The following is a 14,686-nucleotide window of genomic DNA, read 5'->3' on the forward strand; positions in this document are numbered from 1 at the left end:
ACTGGCAGACAGGGTGGTTCTTATATCACCAACTCCACCCCACCAAACGGAACTTTGTTTGTGGGTGGTATGATAAACTACCCAATTCGAGTGCTGGAGATCTTTGGCAGCTTTCTCCATTGCAAGTAATGGAAAGAAATTGTCACCCTGACAATACACATGGCTATATTATCGTAACTAAGACCTTATTCCAATTCATGTATTACATTTTGTCATGTGAATATTATAGTTTTCTTAAGTTCTTCACTTTATAGATATAGTCAGAAAACCATATATTTTGGTTCTTATTGGCATGCAGGGGTTAAAGCTAACTACATAGGTGACAGACATTTCCACAGATTTTTTCTGAGGATGAAATAGACCACCATTTTGTTTTTGTAGAGTTACAGAACCATTTTAACATGCTTCAATAACTCCTGAGAAACTACCTGATAGATCCTTTTGATATTTGGTGCAATGTCTGATAAACAGTTTAAATAGTGTGAGCAAATTTTCAGATAACATGTCATGGTAATACATGTAGCATGCACGGTGTATTTTAGGTATATTGTAGTGTCAACAGATAAAACACAAAACTATAGTGAAAACAGTTTATTGTGAAAAAAAAAAACCACAACATTATAATACAATACACATGTTTATCCCAATGAAAGACTAGGCAGATAGCCACATTAAATGCATCACAGAACACAAGTTGCATAATGTATGATAACATACATGTCAAGAAATATAACTCTTTATTTAAAACCATTAATAGTATATACATCTTGGTAAATTCAGAATTTATTGCAATGCTGTTGGTAATTGCAGTTTTATTGTGTCACCAGTTGAAAAATATCCTAATAAATCAAGGTGGTGTTTTTACAACAATACAAATATGCAATAATTTCTGAGTTTCCAGTACGTAATCACAGAAATAGAAAGGCACCAGCAAGTCATTTACAATTATTAAGCTTACCTGTTTAAATGCTGTTCTAAACAGCCAAACAGACCAATTTTCACAGATTTGGAAATTAGAAAGGAGATGTTGCATGCTATAATTTTCTCATATTTGCTAAAATTCACAAAACAAAAACCAAAAAAATAATAATTTGTGGCCAAAATACAATTGCAAGTACATGAAATTCCTAGCCATGTCTATTTAACTTCACAGTATTCAAAAAAATTGAGCAGTTGGATTAGATTAGAATTGCAATTTATGAAGATAAAAATTACAGGTAAGAAAGTATAAATATCATTAATATCTAATGTCATATTCCAATAATTATATAGCTCTGAATGGTTCAAAGCGGTTTCAAGGATTCCTCATGACCTCAGTTACAATGTATGAAGTCATCAAGACAGAATACAATCACCACTGGCTTTATGTGGCATAAACTGCATTGAACATGGACATTTAAAAAGTTAATGCCTATAGATAGTACATTGAGCCACAACCTGACCTTTATCAACAATAGTCTTCTGTAACAAATTTTGGTTCACTATAAGTGAAAAAAAATACTAAATGAATGTCAATGTTAGTTTTGGTGTACATAGATTATATCCTTATAGTGTTAACAAAAGTAAATGGACATAAGAAATACTTAAAAATCACTAAAATACAAACTCATAATAATGCTTAAATCTAACAAAAACCCAACAAAATATATTTGGTCATTCAAGTTAATTTGGTTCTTGGGCCACATTTCATGAAACCAATAAAGATGAGATTTACTTTTCATATATTAATTTCTTCTGCTTGACATCAAAGCAAATACTTGCTATTAAATGATTAGTGGAAAAGGATTGAATCTCAACCAACCCTATCTTTCTCACCACCACTACCAAATTATTCTAATGATTTCTACTCAATTTAGAGCTGCCTATCACAAATATAATCAATGTAAATAGAAGTAAAGTATTTGGCTTTATATCTTAAGTGGAACAATATTTCATTGTGTCTTGAAAAAAAAAAAGGAAATTAGGGCATTCAAAGTTAATTTCTTGATTTTCAGGCCATTTTAAATGAAAACCAATGATGAAAAGGGACATTTCTAAATTTTTTGTTGCCTTAAAATGATTTTGGTGCTTTTCACATAGAAGAATGACAAATTCGTCAAACGGGACTAGTGAGGGCTTGAGAACCAAGATTTTATTTCCTACACTTTCCGTAGCAGTATTTTTAACTGATCATAGTTACGTGTAAGTGTAATTTTTAGATCAGGTCATCAGTGCTACATACAAAAGCAAATAAAATACTCTTAAGCATTAACATAAGTTGTGAGCAGTTTATTGAATAACAGTTCAAGCCACTCAAAATTTAATTTTTATTTGTGGATTTTTTCCTCTAAAAATATTGGTTAGAGGAGAGCTATTTTAAATTTTTAATGATTTTCTCCAGAAAGCAAATCAAACGATAAAAAAAACTTGTCTTATTAATATGTATGTAATCTTTTTAAAATTTCAACAAATATATATCCCGAAACTGAAGAGCAGGTTATTATTTTCTTGAAATTATACAATTTTTACAATATAGTCCCTAATATGGGGTGACCCATTATGTTTAACAAATCAAACAATGAGACTATATCAACACTATTAACTCCGCAATAAAAACAAGGTCAGCATGTCTAATATGAAGCTATTAACCTAAAATATTAAAGAAATACCTCATAGTAAAAAACCCTCAAAATACACAAACACGCTACACTTACAAATTTACATTTTAATACCTTAAATAACATTTGACAATATTTTATTAAAGAAAATTATAAGCCTATTACATGGTGAGAAAGAAAATGGCAAAGTGACAGATTGAATTAAACCTTGTTAGAATGACCAACAAATTTTCTCTTTTCTGTACATTCAAGAAAAATATGTACTGAAAGTACAATATGAAACTTAATTATGTGACAATAGTTGGAAATATGATATAGATAAATAATTATGATAAATCATGGTAAATTGGAAGTGCAAGGCAAATTTGTATTTATTTTATGATTATCAATTCTTCTGACAGTTCTTCCAACGCTTTATATTAATTTTCATATCAACCAATATATTGGTTCCAAAAAAATAATTCATACCACATTCACATTTAACCGAAAAAAGTCATATTTTTCAGCATTTTCAGAATAGACCCTTTCAAAGTAACTGTTGAATAATATTTTTTGTGGTAACTCAGTGGGTACATGCTAATTCCTTAAAAAATTGCAGTATCACAATACATGTATTTGATTGTTTGCTAATGTTGGATAGAAGAAAATTGCATGTTCTAACTCAATTTCTACCAGAAATAAGTAAAACAACAGTTTCCACATTTATAGTAAATGAATCAATTAAACTTCAATAAACTATAATTTTAGCCTATCAATACTTTAAATAAATGCAGGGAACACTAGCAGGTGTATAATGCAACTTTCAGAGTATCAAAAGTACTACAAATCTAAGCTACAATTACCCCCAAAGATGGTAACATGCCATATGTCACAATAGGAAAATTGCACAAAGCCAAGCAAACAAGACTAGGTAAGTTTAGTGGTCCATAACATTTCTTCTGGAATGTAGTTTCTTGTTTTCACACAAGGTGCATCTGGAATAAGGTTTTGTATGACTAAGACACATTTACAACCACAACAAATTGCTACTTCCTGGACTGTATACACTTTTCTCTTAAGTACCTCTGGTTGATCACACAAGTCCAGACCATCTGTGAAGGTAGGAGCCCCATCCAGCTCCCTGTCCTTGACCTGCTACTTCCTCACCTAAACAGGGAGAGTTGGACATTGATTAACATCAATTGTTATTTCCTATTATTAACAACAACAAAAAAAAAGAAAAAAGAATCACTAATCACTCACCTTCTTGAATTTTGCCTTATAAATTAAACAAGAAGTTGTCAAACGATTTTGACTAAAGAAGTCTTTGGTAGGACTATCACAAGATCTTTTCAACAATTCAGAGTTTCTTTTAAACTATCATAGTTTTCAAAATATTGACTGAAAACTATTAAAAAAAAGTCATTTTTCCCCTTTCAAGTGCGATAACTGTTACAAGGAGTCTGAAGACTTTTGTAGTCCTAATAATATGGATCGTTTCAGCTACTGAAAGAATTTGGATAAACCTAACGGTTTAGGAGATATATGTGAAAAACTACTGTCTGACCCTTATGTTCTATTTTTAGTAATGGTGGCCATGTTTTTTGTCGAATCAAAAATCCCCACATCAGTTCTATGCAGGATACCCCAAGGAACATTCATACCAAGTTTGGTTTCAATTGGTCAAGTAGTATCAGAGGAGAAGATTTTGGAAAGAAGTAACATTAAAAAATAGCAAAAATCGTTGAAAAAGGGCAATAACTCCTACATGGCTTAGATCTCACTAACCATTTCTAACGTTTCCATTACTTTATATGTTAAAAAAGTAATTTTCAAAGTCTCACTGTGAATTCCCAAGACAAATGACATCTTAAAGTTGCATACTGTTGCGAAGCTTGGAAAATAAGGCTTCCAAAATCATTATGCTAATGGTACGATGATTGTAGAAATTCTTCACAAAATTTACTGACAGCATGACACATGTAAACAATATTCATACACTTTTGTAGTTAATTACATATATGATTTTAAAGTACACATTCTCAGCTTTATTTTGACTACTTTTAATCATAATACACACAAATAATGCACTTACAATGCATATGTCTAGGTTCAGTGTGTTTTTGGTACTACATAGGGGGGTTGCCATTTGACCCGGAAGTGGTTAGTGAGACCTTAACGGATTAAAACCAAAATTTGACCAGAGATAGATCTCATCATGCTGAACACTTACCTGTGTCAGAAATCAGTTCAACCTAAACATTTAGGAGATATATGTGAAAAACTACTGTCTGACCCCTATGTTCTATTTTTAGTAACAGCAGCCATGTTTTTTGACGAATCAACAGTTCTATGCAAGATACCCCAAGGACTATTCCAACCAAGTTTGGTTCTAATTAGTCAAGTAGTTTCAGAGGAGAAGAGTTTTGTATAATTGTTAACAATGACAACGGACACCAAGTGATGGCCTTTGGCCAGGTGAGCTAAAAAAAAAGCAGTGAAATTGTGTCAAATTAATGACATATCCTTCCATCCTTTCCTAATCAAATGTTAATAAAACTTGTGAGGCTTATTTCTGCATTTTTACATCAAATAACAGTTAGAAAAATGCATGGGGTATGTGATGGTGTCAAAATTAATGAGAATAATGATAATATTATACCACTTGTAATTTTCTTTCAAGACAGAATGAATACAGTGGATTCACCACAACCAGCAAGTTAAACCCAAAAAACTTTAAGTCATAGTTATGACTTTACTTTCATGATGAAAGTACACATCTAAAAACTTGATCAAAGCATACTTCTAAGACTTCCTTCAAAGGGAGATAATAAATAATTAACAACACAAATTCAGGTATCTGTATCCACAAAGCAGTAAACTAATAATTCAAACAGAGAAAATTATATATTTGTTTTATAGGCATATTTGTTCAAAACTTATCTTTTGATTAGGATTTCAAAAATCTATGGTGCAATACATATGCAACAAAACTCTTAAAACAAATAAAAAATGTACTGACTCCTAATTGCAAAAGACCACTCTAGATCAACACTGCAATACAGAATAACAGCAGTTTTGAAGAGGAGACAAAAAATATCACAGCGAGCTTGATAGGTGAGATGTGATGTTCAAAACACTTATTATTCTGTTTATTGGTGACATCATAATTGATGTTACGTGACATTTTTATTGAATGTTACCAATATATTTCAGTATAATTGCAGAAGGCTGGAATAAGAAACTGCCAGAAAGTAGGAACTAATTACAATTGCTTTTTGTAAATAAGGGGATTAATAACAAAAATTTACCCTGAGCAGCTGCTTCTAATCTACCCTTCTCCTCCGGACTCAACTTTAACATTGTTGTTAATACTGGTACTAGTTGCTGCCTTTCTTCACCAACCTTTAGACTCAAATACTGAAAATATAAATCGTATCATAACTGAAGTCATAAAGCAGGGTTTTTCAAAATTAACCATTGCATAGCTGTATTTGTAGCATTCTAGGTAACATTTTGTCTGTCTACAAAACAATGCCAGGAACACCAAAAGTAAACGGACAAAAACAAATCATACATTTAGTTTTATTTGTTACATCTAAAAGCCTTGAATACAATATACAGTAAAATCTGTCTAAAATGAACCCCTATTAAACTTGAAGATTGGTTTGACTTAGACAGGTGTTTGGTTCCCCAAGGGTCAAAATATATTTAAACTGATATAAAGGACTTTACGGTTTTGGGATTACTCTGGGTTTGGTTTAGACATATCTTGGTCAACAAAAGCTGGATGAACCTTTATGGTTATCAGAAAAACAGATGAAACCAGACACATGCATGTTAATATACACATTACCTTCAACAGAATATTTTTGAGATACTCCATGTTTGAAGTTTCTTCCTCCCTCTTCTGGTTTCTCTCCATCCTTCTTATTTCTTCCTTCAATATTTTTGCCTGCTCTGTCAATCTCATAACAGTGGCCTCACTGTCATTGAGTAACTGAAATAGAAGCAACAAATTAGAGCTATCATTTCATTTAGCATTTTGTCATCAGAATGTTTTCTGTACAGAAATTCATATTATTATATTGAAATCATGGTTAATGAGATCTCTGTGAGTCCTAGCCTAGTAAACCTCCCCCACTGTACTAAGGGGTTAGGTTGATTTTTTTTTCAAACTTGAAGTCTCATAATCCCATGGGCACTGGTAACCAGTTGAAATCTTCTTACCCAACAAGGTTGTAAAACCTACCAAAATTAGCAAAAATAATTTAATTTAACATGACATCATATTAAAGTAATAATGCATAAAAGACAACATGCAAACTATACTTCTAACCTCCCACTTGCAAACTGAGTCCCCATGATTACTCTACAGCCAAAATATTTTACTGGAGGCATGACAGCAAAGAACAGATGGTCACACAAATGGAAATCTATGAGCCACAATTTTATTGGCAATTCATGAAACTAATGAAAAACAATATCTAATCAAACAAGACAAATGAAATAATGCTAACATGTATGTACATGTATTAATGTATTACCTCAAACATGTATGTACATGTATTAACGTCATACCTCAGTGAGATGCTCTATTTTCTTTTCTGCTGTAGATAAATTCTCTCTTAGAGTGTCTTCACTTTGTAATGAGGATCTTTTTATACCTACAAAATATCAATATATTTTATATATATTAATAGTAATAACAGTGCTAAACTTATTAATTAAAGAAATAATTCATGGAGGGGGTAGATTTGTACTCATTTTAACATGGGTATGGCATTTATATTCGATTATATTATATAACACCCAGCAACAGCAAGGTGTTAAATGAGAATATAAATGCCAAACCCTTGTTAAAATGAGTACAAATCTACCCTGGAAGGAATTATTTCTTTTCTAATATGACAAATACAGTAATTTTTGTCACAAAAATTTCCCTAGGCATAGCCAAAATAACGGCTGTTTCATTTAACCTCCCCCATATGGAAGTTGGATTAATTAAGAAATAAACCACATATCCAAGTAAACCATCTATTGAATAAATATCGGTATCAGTATCAGTATAGTATTAGATAACCTCAGCCGTTAAATCATTACGTAAACATTTTTAAATGAGTGTTTTGTCTTGAAGCGACAGTGCACAGGTGCTAAAGGTGGGGTTGTACTGACATATACTGTGTGACGATATGAAGATGTCATATTAGAATTGTACACAAGAAATGTGTTCAATGTATATTATGTCCAGAGAGAAATTTCATGTACAAAATAGGTGGAGCTAAGGCCAGGCATTGATTTCACAACAAGCAGTAAGATTGAAATTGATCCTAAATTATGACGTCACAATGCTATATTAGGTTGTGACATCATTACTTACGATCAACTTTACACTTACGACTTGTTGTGAAATCGATGCCAGATCTACAACTACAGTAAATGATATCAAATACTGTGCACATCACATCTTGATAAATGACAAAATTGTCAACAATTCTGCATTATCAATATTTTTGCAGTATGAGCAGTGTAATGTAGAAATAAAATTGTCCTCAATATTTTTCTTCAAAATAAATTCATAAAACTGTAAATTCATTTATTTTGACGGAGTACAAATTTTTGCTTCATGATGGTCAAAAGTAACTGCAACTTGACTTGCACTATGAGATACCAATTATTTTTTGAAACCACCATTCAGACATTGTAAAATATTTTTTCAACAGTACCTAATTCATCAGATCCTTTAGTTAACAGCTGATCAAGTGGTAAAGGTGATGAAACTGAAGCCGTGGTGGACTATAAAATAGAAAATAAACAAAAACTACAATAAAAATAATGACAAATGACTTCAACAAAAAGTTCCCCCTCATGTATTATTAAAATTAAACTCTCATGTAGATTGCTGCTCATAATTTAACTGTTTCATTATCTATTTCAATTTTTGAAAACTCAAGTTATTACTGCAAAAGTTTAATTAACATTTGAACTCATCAAATACAAACCATTTTTCTAAGCATGATAAAAATTACATCTCATCAAAATAATTCATTTATAGTGAAATCTATCAATGAGTTGAATGGAAACACAGAATATGTCATTCATACTACAAAATTAATTTTGAATGTTTAGATCATAAATCCTGTTACCTTTTGAATTGGCTCTGGTTCAACTATCTCTGAACCCTAAAATACAAAATATGAAATAATTAATAATTACAGAGTTTACATATCAAAATGATTTCATACATTGAATATTTTTGTGGTACTTAAGGCAACAAGGACCAAAAAATGAATCAGCTTATGTTCAATTACCTCCCCTTCTTGCCTCTCCACATGTCTGATATCTGTGTACTCAGGGGGTGATGACATCACTGGACTATCAGTGGTTACCCTGGTAACAACATGCTGCGTTGTTTGCTGTTGAAGGTCTCTCTGTAGGCGGAAACAATCATTTTCTGCCTTCTCCAGCTGTTGTTGCAATAACTCTGTCGTTTTGTGGTGGTCTTCTTGTAAAGTTTTGATTTGTTCCTAAAATAATTTTAATAAGATAAAAAAAGAGACTCACTTTTGTATCAAGACAATCTGATTAAGCTTGCAATGTGTTTTCAAATCAGTTATTCATTTTCACAGCACACTGTCTTAACTGTACAGAGTTCAAATACATGTACAAACATGAATAAATCCTGGAAATTTCAAAATGACCACTGAAAATATGAATTTAACTTTTCAAGCTAAACATGTTAAGTCCACAAGGATTTATTAAACCAATTCTTGTGTTTACAATTAATTAGTATTGTTCACTTGATAAGTTTATTACATAGATACTATTAGTATCAAAAATTACTAATTTGCAATACCTTGAAAGACAAAGTTAGATTTTGATTCTGCAGGTGTAACTGCTGCATGGCATGTTGTTGTTCTCTGTTGTAAGCTGCTTTCTCATTGTTCAAGTCCTCTAATCTTAAAAAAAAAATACATGTCATTGTTAGTTAATAATACTATTTCAGTTATATCACTTTTAACACATCATCTTTTTGACAACTTGTATTAAGAAGTCAACCAATATGATTTGTAAAAATTCACTGTGAGAGATGAAGAACTACAAATTAAATAGTGATCTGTGAATGAAATGCAAACAAAAACTTGCTTTTTATAATTTGAAACAGAATCTTCCATTGGGAGTAGTGAATTACATACAATTGAGTAGAACAAACCCCCAGTTGTAAACTGCAAGTTTATGGGAATAACAATGTATCTGGACCTATGTCAAACTTATACATATGTCAAATACGTTCACATCTTCAGTATACACACTATGCAAAGTTTGAAAATATTGATTCAATTCAGAATGAGTCACAAATTATACGAAGTATTTACCCTTCATCATAACAAACAGTATTTTACATATACTAGACCAGCTATGAATTGATGATACAAGTAATATCATCGCAAGAAGGTGCAATATAATATTCTGCTTGGAACAATATTCACCAATATTCATGCAATAACCCTTTTATTATATAATAATAAATATTTCAGTTAACATTATACTAGTTTGTTGGATATAATGCATTTGACAACATTGTATGTGTTTTATTGCACTAGTTCAAATATGATGCATAATAAATATATGAACTAGTGCAATATGAGTTCATGAATGTTTAATAAATTGTAGTAAAATTGAAAGGAATGCATTTTTTCTTTGTATTATTTGAAAGAAAAATGGAATCACAATAACTGTCACCAAACACAGAAATATGTTGACCCATATAAAGAGGTAATTGCCACTTTTATAACAACCTGTCAATATCCCATTCAGCTATTTTTTAGCAGACGACAACAGTGCAATAATTTAAAAACGTATTCAGAACATCTCCAAATTTTTCCAGATACGAGTGAAAGTTTGAGTGCAAATACCAGGATATATTGCATGCTTTGTTTTCTATTGATTTGAATAGGAAAATATTTATTACTACATAATAAAAAATAATATTGAACTAATTGTTGTATAAAAGTACTTTTATTCATGGTTATCCATTAAAGTGGTTTGCCAAAATTTTGTTACTTCATGATAGAAAACTCTCACTTTTTAGGTGAACTATTCATTTCCTTAGAAACTTGAATTTTGTGGGTTTAACCAAAAATGAAAGGAGAAAAAATTGTAACCCACAACAATTGTTACACCATGGTATAATTTAATAAATTGAACCTTTTCCTGAGAGCTGTTTCCTTCTCTTGTGACTCCTGTAATAGTTTGTTATGTCTAGTCAACAGCCTATTGTGTTCTTCCTGTAACAGTTCATTCTCCTGTTGTGCTGATGTCAGATTCTCACTACAAATATTAAGAAACTTTTCTATTACTAGTATTATTTTCCTTAGTAAAATGTTAAGTCAAGAGATAGTTTGGCTGAGGCAAGTACATGTTTCTAAACAAATCTCATAAAAATCTCTTATTATATGCAGAGAATACTTCTCGCTATAAAGACTAAGACCACATATCAACTATAACAGAAAAGCAAACTCTCTTAAAGGCAGTGTTCTCCCTGGGATTTTCAGATAGCGCTGTATTCAGCGCGTGTGACACAACATTAATGTGTCGAAACGTGATACTTTGTATTTAATGCATTATATAAAAATTGATCTGTGTATTAAAAATGTACATTTGTACATTGCTTTTTATTTTTACATGAATTATTTGTTGGTAAATATTTTACCTTTTTTATTCTTTTGCAGTAATTATAACTTTAATACCATTTTTTATTCTTCCTTTTTAAATTAACAGAAAAATTAAAGATATTCTATCAAATTATGATAAGTAATTCTTCATAAACATTTCCTCTAACTCATGCACACCCAGTGTTCTTCAAATTTTTGTTGACAGCAGACCCATTTGAAATTATAATTTTTCATTTGTTTTGGGGCCTCAATGGCTCATTTGAATGTGATATTCATTTGATTAAGAGCAATCTCTATTAAACTCTTTTTCTAGTCTTAGTAACTATCAATATATTGTTAGATTAAGAATATTATCTAATCATGTACATGTAATAGACTACTCTGGTATTAATATTCATGTTTCCAAAATTTTTCAGGAAGTCGGTAGTGTATAGTTGAAGTATAGTTATACCAGGAAAAACATTCTTGTTATTTAAAGTTGGCACACTAGATGTTTTGTTTTTGTTTTTAATTATTATGTTAATGTGTAGTTTATTCATGACAAAAACCCCATATCATGACTTACAAAAAAAAAAATTTCCCCACACCTGTTGTACTGTTTTTAGACTTGGGGGATTTTAGATCTATTTCTTAACTAATTTTCCTGCCAAAAAAAACATGTGCTCTAGATACACAACATGGCAATGTAAACAAAAGATGGCCATTTCCTTTTCCTTTTCAAAGTGGTTTGGAAGTATCTGATGGAATAAATATTTTGGGAATTTAATATGTTCTTTTATAAGGTAAATCAGCTTCTTATTGTTGAAAACATCATGTGATTGTGCAATTATTCAACTTAGCACTTATAAATAGCCACATGCTTTTGGCCACGGTTAATTTTTACCATTGTCAGTTTTGATTGGTTCAGTATAAGATATTAGTATCTGATTGACATCTTTCTTAAAATTAATTTGTGGCCAGGTGGGGTGACTGATTAAGAATCTTGTCGGCAATGTCATAACTTTTATTGTGCTTCAGACACCTGTGCGGTCACGCGTTGATCAACTGACCATAACATGTTTACTGCTATCGGTTTCAAGAGCTAAATACCTTGTAGGATGCAGTTAATGACCTTGGGGCACACACATTTTCTATCGTAATTGATTTTTAATCCTCAAATTTAACTTATAACACAGCAGTGGTAGCAAGATAGCACAGTACCGATCTCGATAGCGCAGTGCTCAATCTCCATAGCGCTGTAAAGCGCAACGCTTTAAGGGCCTGGAGAGAACACTAATGGGAAGCAAATAAAAATCATACCTAACACTTTGAAGTTTATTCTTCAGTTGATCTACAGCCTTCTCCAATCTCTCCCTAAAACAGAATCAGACACTTCCAATTTACACAATTTATTTCAATAACTAAACACAGTATTCAACATATGTAAACTAGTGTTGATAAGAAAGTATAAACCAGTCACTATATAATTTATTCCAAAGGAAATAGTGATTCTATTGCACAGTTAAACTAGATCATAAAATATTGACACTTGCCTAGTATAACAACTGACTTTTCCAGAAACCTAACTAATAGAGCAGTCCTAATACACTGTATAAGCCAATACTTGATTTTTTCAGGACTTTCAATCAATTAAGTATTCCAATATGTCCTATTTTTGAATTCACAACCATATAAAATTGCCATACATAAGACAAAAAATACCTTTCTAATTTGTCCATCTCTGATGTAGTCTCAGTTCTTTTCTGTTTATTTAATACACTGTGAACTCTCACCTGTTCAGAAAGTGTCTAATTATTAAATAAAGTATGGTAACAATTGATCTTTCAAGTCTTAAATCCTACGTAAAACCTGGATTCAAAAATATCTAACAACAAACAATTTATGTAAGCCCCTATAGTAAAATGTCCAACAGAATATATGGTCAACAACAATACTAGCCATGTCATTTAAACAAAAGCCTCATCAGGCACTGATCTGCTGTAAATACTGTAAGATGTAATGTAACTAAGATTTCCAGGTAAATTATAACTGTACAAAGTTCTGTATTGTCTGCTTTTTAATTTTATCCATGCCTCCATTCAGTCCCACAAAACTATTTCAGACCACTGTATTGTATGTACAATGTAAAACCATGAATTTATAAGAAGTTTAAAATAAATTATTATATGAATTAGAATTTTGAAAAAGAATCAATTAATGGTTTTCTTCAAATGAAAACTAATTTATTTCATCTAAGCATGTATATTAAGTATACAAGTGATTATAAATTAACGCATACAATATACATGAAACTGTCAATGTAACTACAGCTGCAAGGACCATCAATCTAAATTCATTTTCATTATATCAAGCTTCAAAAATATTACTCAATATTCTTTTTCATTACCCAAAAGTGTTTACCAACCTTATATCCATCATATTCAGCTTGTAGTGTATTGAGTTCACTTGTACTGAGAGCTACATCATTCTGAAGTGACTGGATCCTGGTCTCTAGTGTTTTCACTGTCCTTTGGCTTGACTCTGACATAGACTGGTACCTCTCTACAGCCTTCTGTTTTTCAGCTGCTACTTCGGACATTTGAACCTAAAAATGGGACTTTGTTACTACAAAAAACTCCTGAGTCTTTTCTTTCCTCAAACTTTTCCTTACTTGAAATGTGTCTAATTTGTTGCTGACAACTCTTTAAGCATTATAAAAGATTACACTGACTAAACTTAGGTAAAAATGAATTTAAATGTTTAGAATGCCATTAATGGAATCTTTTTTCAATCATGTTAAGAAATTCTTTTTTTGTAATTCCTGCATCCAATACTTACTAGTCAAGAAGTACAAAAATTTTGTTCTTGTGAACCAAGTTTTCCTCACATCCAATACAAAAAAGTTCTTGTCAAGTTTTAAGACCAATATCCAATAAAATAAGGACATTCAGCCCTCAAAATTGAGCTATTATGCATAGGGATATAAAATTTCTGTGAGCATGCTAGTATGAAATACTTTCTGTCATGAGAATGGTCAATTCTACTTTATAATCAGAGACTCGTGAAATTAACTGGTGACTATTCAATACCTTATAGTCTTCAATTTGCTGATTAAGATATTCAAGCTGACCACGTAGCTGTGCATCAGATGTTTTTTGTTCTGCATCCTTTACAAAAAGATAAAAAATACAAACAATAAAAATTACAAAAGATCAGACAAGGATCATACATGTATCACTTCAACCTTACATGTATTAAAATCCAAGTGAAAGATGTCACTAAATAATTAAATTTACTTGGGTGTTAATCTTATACATCGACATTTGTAAAGTTTCTATTAAGGCATTTTATAATTTTGTTCACATAGATTGTTATGTACTGTTATATACCAATCAAATATAGCTGAAATATTGCTGCTCGGGCGTTAAACCCCAACAATCAATCAATCAATCAATC

The 14,686-nt window shown here is 31.1% G+C and overlaps 1 protein-coding gene across 2 annotated transcripts in view; it reads right to left on the reverse strand.

Moving 5' to 3' along the window:
• Positions 1-576: 576 nt before the first annotated feature.
• Positions 577-14,686, reverse strand: part of LOC148624670 (uncharacterized) — a 35,896-nt gene continuing 21,786 nt past the window's right edge. For both annotated transcript variants that reach the window (XM_088567499.1, XM_088567498.1), the window contains 13 exons: positions 14,320-14,397; positions 13,656-13,835; positions 12,953-13,023; positions 12,551-12,604; positions 10,785-10,907; positions 9,433-9,535; positions 8,888-9,103; positions 8,723-8,758; positions 8,303-8,372; positions 7,158-7,243; positions 6,433-6,576; positions 5,888-5,996; positions 577-3,743 (listed from right to left, as the gene is read on the reverse strand). In XM_088567499.1, coding sequence (XP_088423625.1) covers positions 3,670-3,743; positions 5,888-5,996; positions 6,433-6,576; positions 7,158-7,243; positions 8,303-8,372; positions 8,723-8,758; positions 8,888-9,103; positions 9,433-9,535; positions 10,785-10,907; positions 12,551-12,604; positions 12,953-13,023; positions 13,656-13,835; positions 14,320-14,397 — 1,344 coding nt within the window. In that variant the 3' untranslated portion in view covers positions 577-3,669. The remainder of the gene's footprint in view (positions 3,744-5,887; positions 5,997-6,432; positions 6,577-7,157; positions 7,244-8,302; positions 8,373-8,722; positions 8,759-8,887; positions 9,104-9,432; positions 9,536-10,784; positions 10,908-12,550; positions 12,605-12,952; positions 13,024-13,655; positions 13,836-14,319; positions 14,398-14,686) is intronic.

This window comes from Perna viridis, chromosome 2 (genome assembly GCF_037379345.1).
Source record: "Perna viridis isolate PV_CMFRI_1.1 ecotype Kerala chromosome 2, ASM3737934v1, whole genome shotgun sequence".
NCBI lineage: Eukaryota > Metazoa > Mollusca > Bivalvia > Mytilida > Mytilidae > Perna > Perna viridis.